Source organism: Taeniopygia guttata, chromosome Z, assembly GCF_048771995.1.
Source record: "Taeniopygia guttata chromosome Z, bTaeGut7.mat, whole genome shotgun sequence".
NCBI classification, from domain to species: Eukaryota; Metazoa; Chordata; class Aves; order Passeriformes; family Estrildidae; genus Taeniopygia; species Taeniopygia guttata.
Window position 1 is genome coordinate 17,879,759 of NC_133063.1, and position 12,196 is coordinate 17,891,954.

At 36.7% G+C, this 12,196-nt stretch overlaps 1 protein-coding gene across 6 annotated transcripts in view; it reads left to right on the forward strand.

Moving 5' to 3' along the window:
- The window catches only part of PCSK5 (proprotein convertase subtilisin/kexin type 5), a 229,367-nt gene that overhangs the window by 19,973 nt on the left and 197,198 nt on the right, over window positions 1-12,196 (forward strand). For 5 of the 6 annotated variants that reach the window (XR_003956982.4, XM_030258051.4, XM_030258053.4 and 2 more), the window contains exon 2: window positions 4,323-4,427. Coding sequence is in view for 4 of the 6 variants with exons in the window: in XM_030258051.4 (XP_030113911.1) it covers window positions 4,323-4,427 (105 nt within the window). In the remaining 2 variants the exon portion in view is untranslated. Of the gene's footprint in view, window positions 1-4,322; window positions 4,428-12,196 lie in introns of those variants that run through there. The other variant, XM_072922007.1, reaches the window with a different exon arrangement.

A 12,196-nucleotide genomic window follows, 5' to 3' on the forward strand; every position in this document is an offset into this window, starting at 1 on the left:
ATGTTTAACAGTCATCTTTAGCATTTGTATTTCCTTACAGAGTTCATGGGACACAGTGCACATGTAGATTAATTTATTCAGTACTTATGTTCTAAATTATCTTACTCTTGCCCTGGACTATAAAACAACATATGGAAGAAATATTTTTCAAGAGGAAGCTTAGAAGGTTTAGTTCTTATTTCATGGTATCTTTGAAATCAACACATTTTCTCAACTTTAAATAGAAAATAGGACCTGGTAAGTATAAATTTAATGTAAATATGTGGATGCTTTGGTTTTCAGGAACACCACAGTAATATTGTAGGATTGTTAGCTCCTGGAAACTGAAATAATTCCTGGGAATTATTTTGTCCTTGAATAGACATAGTATAGTATGACCGTGTCGTACTACGACTATATGTACGTATAGATCTGTTGAAAATGTTTATCTACAAACACTACTTCTAAAGAGATTAGGTCTTCCCTACACCCACTGCCCATTCTTTTTCCTTTGGCCAGGAAATATTTCCCTATTCCTTTTTAAAGAAATCATGCCCTCTGTGTAAAAAAAAGTAGACTACAAGAATTCCTCAAGGATATATGGTTGAAACTGCCAGCAATCTCTAGCAGTAGTAGAGTAGTTAGCTCCGTTGTTTCTGTCTTTACATTGCTTTTCTCTGAGAGTGCCTGTAGGACCTGGGAGTTAGAAGTATAAAAAACAATTTAACAAGAACATACACAATGAGAAGTTTTATTGTGCTATAGTTACATGGTTTAATTCTTCCTAGTGGTTCAAGGTATTGGAAGGTCTAAGTAAATTCCCATTAAGGTAAGAGAAGGCAAAAAAGCTTTTAGTAATGCTGGTGTTACTTTGCTGTGAAAGGCACTGGCATTTACTGGATATGAATTTAATTCCACTTAAAAGATTTGGGCTTGTTTTAATTCCTTTTCAATTATCAACTAAAGCTGTAGATCTCACAATTCTAAGTGATCCAGTATTATTATCTGAAAACTAATGGTGTTTGGAAGACATAGCATTGCAACTACCATACATAATTGCAAGGGCTTAATTCTGTTTCCGCAGCCCAAGTTTTCAGAGAGAGTAGATCTGAAGAAGGATTACAAAGACTCATGCTGTCCCCCTTGGAATGGAAGCATGCAGATGCCTCCATTATGTTCCATGGATGGCTAGTTCTGCTAAACTGTAGAACCTCCAGGAGTGCATTAGGTAATCTCCTAAATTTGCTGGTTTGGATGCCCTCAGAGTGGTCAGCTAGAGTTAAACTAGTGTAAGACAAAACACAGGATTGAATAGCTTTAGCACATTGAGAGCTTTGTAGCTCAAGACAGGACGGATGCTTATTTTCATTGCAATATAGCCTTTCTATTTAAACAGTTCTGTGAAGCTGTAAAATCCAGTTACCTGTCTGAGCTGTCTTTTCAGTAACATGTGGCTTTTTAGATACACTCAGACAAAGTAGTGGGTTCCTAATACACTCTGAAAGCAGCAAGGTCTAGAAAAGTTCAGTTACCTTTATAGGTTACTGGTGTGGTAAGTATGCCCTTTACAGGTCTCTGAAGACTTAAGAAGCGAGACTAACGTCACTTCAATCTTAGCTAGCACTAGCACTTCAGTCTCATTTGAGACTACTAATAAGTCCAGGAAAACATCCAAGAAGTAACTGATTACATCCTTCTGTCTCAGGGAAGCATGCCATCACTTGCACTTAAACTAAACCTGGCACCAAATTTCAGTGATTGTTATAAATAATAGTAATGTAAAAAGAGTGCAACAGAAACCTGATGCTACTGGATTGTATTTGCTAGAAGCTCTTAAAATCAGAATAAACTTCAGTTGCTGTAGTCAAAAGTAATGGAGTAAAACAGAGTAGAAGAGAATAGAATAGGATAGAATAGAATTGGAAGGAGCTACAGTGGTCATCTAACTGACAAATTCAGGGCTGACCAACAGTTACAACACATTACTAAGGGCCTCATAATCCAAATGCCTCATAAGTACTGATAGGCTTGGGCATTCACAACCTCCCCAGCAAACCTGTTTGACTATCCTGTTGGTCAAAAAACACATTCTAAAGTTCAGTGTGAACCTCCTTTGATGCCATTCTGAACTGTTCCAACACATCACTGAATCCCAGTAGGAAGAGATCAGCATCTTCATCTCCTTGTCCCCTCCTCAGGAAGCTGTAGAGAGCAACGAGGTTACCCCTCAGCCTACTATTCTCCAAGCCGAAGTGCTCAGTTCCACTTCACAAGCCATGCCTTCCAGGCTTTCCCCAGCTTTGTTGGCCTCCTCTGGATTCATTCAAGGAGGCCTCATCCTTCTTATCCTTCTCATCCTTCTTAAATTGTGGGGCCCAGACTTGCAGAGGGTGCTCTAAATGAGGCTTACCAAAGCTGAGTATGGTGAGATAACCTCCTCCTTTGTTTGACTGGTTATGCAGTATTTGAAGTACTCCAGGATGCAGTTTGGCCTCATGGTTGCCCGGATACATGGCTGATTCACACGTAGCTTAATGTCAGCCAGCACCTACAGGTCTCTGTCTGCAGGGCTGCTTTCCAGCCACTTCACTCCCATTTCACACTTGTGCCTGGTGTTACTTAATCCCCAGTACAGAATCCAGAATTTAAACTTCAAATTTCATACCATTAAACGTAGCCTAATGCTCTGATCTGTCCAGATGCATCTGCAAGGCATTTGCTCTCTCAAGAGGATCAACAGCATCTCCCAGTTCGGTGTCATCAGCAAACATCCTAATGGAGCATTTAAATCCTATATCCAGATTGTTAAATATATTGAACAGAGCTGGTCTAGGACTGAGCCCTGAGGAACAGGACTGTTGACTGGCCACCAGCCAGATGTAACCCAGTTCACTACAACTGAGCTCACTTGTACTGTGGAGGTGTGCCACTTCAGCTGGAATTGCCTTTCAGAGAGAGGGCAGCATGAAAATTACTCTATTACTGATAAGCTCATTAATCTTAGACAAACCAATTCCTATTTAATTTATGATAAACTAAATAGATTTAACTGAATGTTTTGGTATTTTGTTGCACTAGACATAAGTTACCCTTCCCAAAATGAAGATTTTGATGGACCACTCACAGAGACTAATGTTATTATCCTAGATCCAGTTTTCCCTATTAGGAAAATTAATTTAAATTGTTGCTGTTTTCTGTCAGTATCAGTATTTTCTTTATAGTCTATCAATAATTTTCTCAAGACTTTTGTTTTCTAATATTCTAAATATTCTTGGTATTTGTGAATGACTTATATCCAGTTCTCTTCAAGTCTTTACTGCTGAGCTCTCAAGTTTCCTGCATGTGTATTGCTATAGATGCAAATTAAGAAATCTGAGGGATTTTTTTAAGGTGAAAGTTTTCAAGTGTTGCTCCATCCTCTTTGATGGTATCATTTAGCTCTATTTGGAAAGCCAAGCCTGTTTCATGAGGTCACTTTGAGTTTTAATTTGAAATGACAGAAGCCTCAATTGTCCCTTTTTTGCTCATCATTAAGGAACTTGAAACTAAATTATGAAGTATCTTACAAGATTTACAGTGCACTAGTAGGTCACATTCCAAATGAGCTGGAGGGGCATTCTCCCAAAAGCAAGGAGACTGAATGTTAGTTTGTAGGTGTGTGAAACTTAGGTTTCAAGTTAAAAATGAAGAATGAAAGCAAACATATTGATGACTCTGGAAAGGAAGATTTATTTTTCAATTGTGAAGGCCACATCACTTCAGTATTTATGTTTCTATTATGAAGGGATGAGTAAGAGCAGTTTTATTACACTGTTATGAAATTTGCATGTTATCCTATGAAGTTACCATTTCTATCTTTCTTTTTATTCTCATTTGACAGAACAGGAAAGCTATTCCTGTTGTATAGTCTGATGCTGTGAACGTCCTTTTTATATTTTAATTACATAAATAACCAAGTCTAGTGTGTTTTACATTACATTTCCTTAAGCAAACTAAATGGAATGCTATTTAATGATTTTTATACTTGCTGTTTGAGGACAAGTTTGGATATAAATTGATACAGAATTACCTGAAGTACTGCATATAAATTAAACATTAAAAAGATAGATACAGCTAGACTAAGCAGCTCAGTTATAATCTTCGGTTATGCAGTTACTGCCTCAAGGATACTTCATCTACTTCATATCATATGTCCTTCTTTTGAAAGATGATCAGTGGGTTCAAGTAACATTTCAGCTCAGAGGAAATTGCATAATTTATAGACTTTCCAAAATGAAAAACAGGAAACCAGTTTCATTAAATTAAGTCTTCCACTCCTTTTTTTTTCTTTTCTTCTTTTACAGATTGGAACATTGAAGGACTACTACCACTTCTATCACAGTAAAACAATTAAAAGGTCAGTTCTCTCAAGCAGAGGCACCCACAGCTTCATTTCAATGGAACCAAAGGTAAGACAATCCATGCATGTGTCTGAGGAAAAAGCCTTTGCATTTTTTATATGAAATACTATACCAGAGGACATTCACCTGAGTGGCATATAGCATTACAAGAATTACCCCTATCTGTTTTCTAAGGTTCTACTTCTTATTAAAACATTGTGAAGAAGATACCAGGCTATTAAGTGTATGCTATTCTTGGAACATAAGGTGCACAGTTATTCCTAGATGAATACTTGAATTTTGATAATACACTAATTACTATGTGCTATGCTACTGTGCTATGTGCTGCTGTGTTATGCTTCTCTGCAAAACCACACGCGTAAGATTTATGTCTGCAGATCCTTTCTGTGAAGCAACCAGCTTTAAAAATAAAAATGTGCAATGTGGTATGATACAGTGTTCAGAGGAAAGTTTCTCTTGGTTTTTTTCATGTCTTCTTTTGGACTTGGTCTGTGAGGGATTAAAAAGTGTACTCTTTTCTGTGGTCTTTTTGGTAGTTTTACTGATCTTTATTTTAAGATCTGCATGAAAAATGGAGCCATTTTTTTGTAACATACACTATAATAGGTAACTGTCAACACAATTTAATTACTGTCTTATTGTTAAATCAGTATCCTACCCACAACACACTTTTGATTGAATCCTTTAATTTCAGTGATTAGTAGTTTATTCACTGACTGCCTCTGGATTGGATTGCCTCTGGTTTTATTTTAGAAAAAATGTTTGGTGAAGATCCCATTAGCCTTTTTTATGTTGTTCATGTAATGAAGTCTTGCCAACAAACCCCCGGGCCCCTGGTGTGGTAATAACAGAGTCAAGCTTTTTTAAATTATTGCATGATGAATGTTCTCTGTGAAGGATTTGTCAGGTTTTACTTAACAAATCATTTATGAGAAGTAAAAGTTACTGGTGAAAGAGTTTGAACACTGTACAAATTGAGCATCATATAGGAATACTTCTGCCATCTGGAAAACTGTGTTTAGGTCTGAAGTTCCTCTTGAGGATGGGACAAGACGAGGAATGTACACAGAAAACTGTGCTCAGTCCTCTGTTGATAAGCCTGAAGTGCTTAACCCTTTGAGAGCACCAGCAGCTCTGCTGAGCAGTGTACACTAGGGGTTAGTATAAAAGTGGTCAGGGCTCAAATCTCTGTTCCCATGAGTACTGAGACCCACCACTCAAACAGCAAGCATATAGAACAGGTAAAAATGCAAAAGGAAGGGAAAGTGTTTACATCTGCATCAGTGCATGCTCTTTCCATATGCACAGAGGTGGAGCAATTAACACACAAATGTACAAGTTTGCGTGCATGTACCACCGTAAACTGTGCTGTTACAGCCAGCTTCCAGATACCCCATCTGCCCCTCTGGCAAGCAGTTCATACTACTTTGGCTAGAATAGTGAGAGACTCTAAAGCAGAATACAGCAGAAAATCAAAATTATCATTTATTTATTGTACCGTTTAGGTCTTGTCTCCAACCTGTGCTGTTTTTGGTATAGAATTTCTAAATTTCGAAACCATATTCAATATTGAGAAGCTCTAGTGAGACTTGTACAAGGTACCCAACTCTGTTTAAGATTCTGCACCCAAAGAGAAGCTGATGTTCTAAAACCTAGATCCGGCAAGAAGTGTTTGTATGATTCACTTTGTGATTGCTTCACTGAAACTGGATTTGGGAACTCTTATATGGCTGCAGACGTGTCAATAAATGGACATGTATTTGTAGCATAAAGACTCTTTGTCCTAAGTGTGTATAACATTTAAAGCAGACTGGCACTTTAATTATTCTATATGAGCCACTTCATTTAAAACAAAAGGTTTAATATTATATAAGGCACATTGCATTACTGTAAGAATCTGAAAGTACTGCACACTACTGTATTTATGAGTGGAATGGTATCTAATGACAATATTTGCTGCAGATAAGTCATCATGAGTATTTGAGAACAAAGAAACACTGAGGTTTGTTTACTTTCCAAATAATTGAATGGCCATTCACTTAGTGTTGAAAAAGCTCTCCCTGCTACATGTACATGGAATTAACCTGTTCTGTGTTGCTTCAAACATGGATCACTAATTTGCTCCTTTATAAATTTTTTAAGGATGGAATTCTGATTGAGTGGCAATTTGTTATGTAATTAGCCTGCATATAATGGAAGAAATTATGAAATTTGGTATTTCTGAATTATTTTCGTGGAGTGTATTTGATTTCATTGTGTGAATGCACAATGAAAGATGTAGAACTAACAGAAAATCTTGTTATTGTGGATTTAAATTAATGAATTGCTTTGAAAATCTTTTGTTTGATTTTTATTCTTCTGGAAAAACCTCTTGACACTGTTATAAACAATATGAATAGATGCAACAGAGAACATAATAACTGGGTGTGGCACGTAGTGCTGTGGCCTGGCTGACAAGATGGGGGTTGATCAAAGGTTGAACTTTATGATCTTTGAGGTGTTTGTCAGCCTTTTGTGATTCTATGATAAACTGAAGACATGTGGATTGCACATTTTGACACTTCTCCCAGTGTTAGCCAGTATTAACCTCATATCATTTGTATTTAGATGAAAAGGTAAAGGATATGCAGTATAACACAGTTTTGTCAATTTGTCATCTACATGCTTACCTAGCAATGCTACCTGTTGTCATGTACAAAGATTAAACAGTTTTAGGAAAAGATGCACAAGAAAGGCTGTAATTTCCTTAACATAGATTGTAATTGAGAAAATTTGAAACACAGCTTTATTCGCATCATCTTTCTCAGCCAGTGAATAGTTACATGCTGTTTTGCCTGTCCTAATGGGAAAATACATAAGTGGAAGAAGTCTGTGGACTTACAGGAGAGATCAAAGCCAACTGAATGAAATCTATTAACAGAGGTTTCTGGTCTCCCCAGCTTATGTGCTGTTTGTGGTTGGCCTTTGGCAGGGATCATTGAGAGCACCACACTACAAATCAAGAGCTTTTTTTAGCTTCAGAGTTTGCTCTGCAAAGTTATGTTGGTGATAATTATAATGCATGAAACAATGGGTAGGAGCAAAAATGAAGTGGGAAGGTGTGCAGAATGAGTCCATAGTTGAAAGGTATCATAAAGCTCTAATTCAGCTATTAAATAGTGGAGTGTATTGATGGTAGACAATCTGCTGTAACGAGGCTATTACAGCATTTCCAGGGCTGAGAAGAAAGAGCTGAGGTATGCCTCTGGGTTTGCTACAGTGAGGAAATGAAGAGTCTCAAAGTGGGAAACATTGCAAACAAAGATTGAAACCGCAGTCTGAAGGCCAGACTTTTCATCAATAAAAACAATAAGGGAAACCAGGTGGAGCTTTTCTATTAGAAAGAGATTGGAATTACAATGAAATGTGAGAGTTGAAGTGTCTGTGCATGACAATAGTACATGTAAATTAAATGGACAGCACATATGGAAAACCTATCTTTTTATTCTGAACTGTTACATAAAATGAAGAGCTTTTAGTGAAGAGCTGTGATAATCAAATTTGTGATTCATGTGATAAAAAAATATCCCACAGAATAGGTAGCATAAATAATCCTAGAAGATGACTGTTCTTAATGTAATAGAGGGCAGATAAAAGATTGCTAATATACTCAAATAGATATACTAAAGTTTATTCTGTTTTTCTCATGAGGTCCCCAGAGTCTTCCATCACAACAGAGATCTGAAAGACATCTGTCTCGCAGTGATGCTAAAATACATGGAATTAATAATTTGTTTTCTTGTAAAGCGTGACATCAGCCAACTTTGGAGCATAGTGCATCTTTATCAATCTCTACTAAGATGGCATCTCATATTTTTCTAATTTTAATGCATTTTGGGTAGGTTTATTTGGGGTTTGAATCCTGTTTGATGGGTCATAAAAACATAAAGATTACATAAGATAGAAACAGAAATATTTACAGTCTTAATGAAATAAGAAGTAAGGCTACCTTTACTTAAGGAAGACACTCTGCTTGAGCACAATTTTGCAGCACTGTCATGCCTTTGTCGCTCTACTCCAAGATCAGGATACTTGGGAAAATACTCTGAGACACATTTTACGCAGCCTGATGTAACCACACACAGAGGGTAGCAGTGTGACGGAGGAGAAAGTCTTACCTTTGCCATATCAAGATAAACAGAACACATGGTATCAGCATGAAAAATGCTGGCAAGCATTTCTTTGATAACACCAAATGATATAGCTGTTTTCAGAGGACAGGAAAGTAATGCCAGAAGCCTATCCTTATTTCTGATAGGACAGTTGTGTTCATGAGAGCAAAAAGGGGAGCAGAATTGTAGTAGCTGTGAGTAACCTGGTACTTTTAAAGCCATCACCATGGCTTAAAAGCTTAGAGAAATTAGATGAGACTGTTGTTATGGGTAAGGTGGTATTTAGTTGTTAAACCTTAATGAACAAAAAGATTTGTTAGACATACTGGAAAACACAATAGTTAAACAGTGGGACCAGGTAAGTTACTGATGTCTGCATGGTTAGTCATAAATGTACAAACACACAGGACTAAGAATCAATAATATGCTACTTGATTGCAAAATAATGGGAACCATCATGCTCTTTTCATGTTCAGAGTTGTACTGGAAGTTTAAGTTAGTTCTTAAATAATCCAGTATTTACCACTGTGGTCCCTGTAATTAATTACCTGAAAAAGCTTTTACATGAGCTATCCTTACATCTTTAACTTAGTAAATATCAAGAATAGGTTTTGCTATTTTCAAGCAAAATTACTCTACTGGGTGAGTTAAAGCATGACCTGAATCACAATGAATGAGAGGGAATAGCAGTATCTATCTATGTCACCTGCCTCTGGAGTATTAATTAGTTTCATATAAACATGAGCAAATAGTCCTACAACTTGGATTTTTTTTTTTCAGGGCTTTTAGAAATATGAAGTTGCTGTTCACTGATAAGAAATCTAGTAGATCTGCTAGTTAGAGTAATTCTAACTGTTCATTGTGCTGTAAATTTTGTATGAGTTGGTTGGTATTTTGTTTTCTTAATGGTAATTGAAACTTGTACTTATAGGGGTGAATGTTATGTTAATTTTAGTTTAAATTATATTCATGGGCAGCAAAAATCCCTGGGAAATACGTGTTGCTTCAGCAGGAATCAAGAATATGTTTTACATGATGAGGCTGCATCACACTTATTTTCATTCATCACTCAGTAATGACTATTCAGCAGTTCAGAATGCGCCTAGACCTAGAATTAAACCAGAGATAAATCCCAGTGAGTATAGCAATAAAGTAGCTGCATTTGTAGCAGGTTTTTCCTTTATCACAGAATTCTATAATGGTTCAAGGTGGAAGAAACTTTTTGACAGTCATCTAGTCCAACCTGCCTGCAATGAGCAGGGACATCTTCAACTAGATCAGGTTGCTCAGAGCCCTGTTTGTCCTGACCTTGAATGTTTCAAGGGATGGGGCATCTACCTATCCTCCCTAGACAACTTGGTCCAGGGTTTCACCACTCTCATTGTAAACAATTTCTTCCTTACATCTAATCTGAATTAACCCTCTTTCAGTTTAAAACCATTTCTCCTAGTCCTGTAGCAACAAGACCTCCTAAAAAATTCGTCCCCATCTTATTTGTCCCCTATACATACTGAAAAGCCTCAATAAGGTGTCCCTGGAGCCTTATTTTCTTGAGGATAAATAACCTCAACTCTCTGAGCCTTTCCAAATAGATGCAGTACTTCAGCTCACTAACTATTTTGTGGCCCTTCTCTCGACTCACTCCCATCAAGTCTTCCTGTACTGAGGACCCCAGAGTTGAATGCAGCACTCCAAGTGGGTTCTGCGCCAACCCAATACCTTCGGTGCCCCACCCTTTTTATCACATTTTTGCAACATCACAGAAACTCAGTGTTGGACCAGAGTGTTGTTTCTTTCTCAAAAAGAACCCTGGTTAAATTCCTGACCCTTCTTCTTGCCATCCTGAGGTTTATCAGGATCTCTTTACCATCTTAAGAAAATAATGATATAAAAATAGTTTAAGAATATAATCCTTCAAAATAATGTTTTTGCTTTTTTTGGTGAGTAGGAGAGGAGGATTCAATTCCTCATTTACTGCACTAATTAGGAAGTCAGCTAGTTAAAACCTCTCAACTAATCTGCAATTATTTTCTAAAAGTTAACAATGAGACTGTCATTGCCAAGGAGTTCTGTAAAATGACTTGGCAAGTGAAAAAATGGAATCTAATCTAATACTTCTTTTTAATGTACTTGAAATTAGATATATTGAGGGAACAAAGCTCCTTTGAGGAAGATGCCAGCGACTGATGAAATCATGTGAAATCATGATGAAAGGGAAATCTAAGAGTAGGTAACAGTACATTATTTCAATTAAAAACTTCCATATTCCCCAACAGTGAATATTTTCCTTTTCTAAAATTATATTACACTGAATTCATACTGGCCATTTTTCTCCTTCTAGTAGAAAACATCAAAAGGTAATTCCACTAGGAAGCTTCAATGACTATTTTTTGTTTCTTTAAGTACAAATGGTTAATTAATAAATAATTAATAAAGCTTTTAAATGTCTTTTTAAAGACATTAATAAAGCTTTTGTTCTTCAGAAATAAACCTGTTTCATTAGTGCTACAATTAACTTCATTAAATGTTTATACTTACTGTAAATAAAGAGAAATTACCATTATGTGACAAAATTTGTTAACTGAAAAACAGATACTTCCTCTTATAGAAGCAATGGATTTGGCCAGTAGAGTAAAAAGGGAAGGCTGTATATATTCATGTGATATTGTCTTTTCATTTCTACATTACAGTCACTCAAGGTTCATCCTTGCCCTGGTTTTTTATCCTCCACAGACAGAATGCTCTTCCCTGTGCAGAAAATGAACACCAAATTTTAGGTTACTCTTCTTGCTAATGAAGTGTTGGACCAGCTGTCAGATTTCCCATTCCTGTATTCAGCAGTCTTTAGGGACTGTGGTAGAGCTGCTATTAAGGTCTCTAGACTTCATGGTCAATGAGAAAGATGTTAGCTGACTCTAAATAGGCAGGCAAGGACTCAGCAATCTCTCACAGAAATAACTAAAACTTTCTGGATCAGGAATAGTGGAAATGATGCAGGTTTCGTTTGTCTCTTTGACTTTGATGTATTTGGAGCCTTCTGGATTTATAGAGGCAAAAGCAAAAGTCCCCACATATATGCAATGACCTGAGCCTTTGCAAGGGACTCATGCTATTAAGAGAAGAAAGAACATATAAATAGTCTATTCTGAATGTTGCTGACCAACATATATCTTGAGCATGGTAAGTCTTAAAGATTTAAAAATATTTGCTGAATTGTAGCTGGATTTGAGCTTCTCCTATGGGGGATTTTTCATGTTCTTTGACCTCTCTGCGCTAGGTGAATTTGGGGCTTGTGGAAATAGGACTCCTTGGCTTTTGTTTTGTAGAGTGCATTCTGCTTTTAAAATTATTTCCAAGAAACATGTTGAGCAGAGGTTAGGATCAGTGACAGTGTTTTCTATAGCCTAGATCTTGTTACAGATCTATAACCTATATCTTGTTACAGAAACTTGTTTAGGAACCTCAAAAAACATATAGAAATATTCTCTAGGAATAATTGAAGGAAAACTCCCTTCAGGGCATACTTTTGCTGTGTAGTGAACAAATATTTCTGAAAGTTAGTGTTACGCAATGCGACGGTCACATAGTAAGATGAAGATTCTAAATGTAACATACCTCTTTAATTTCCAGGGTTTGAGGGCAAAGTGGGGGAAAAAAGTCTTGTAC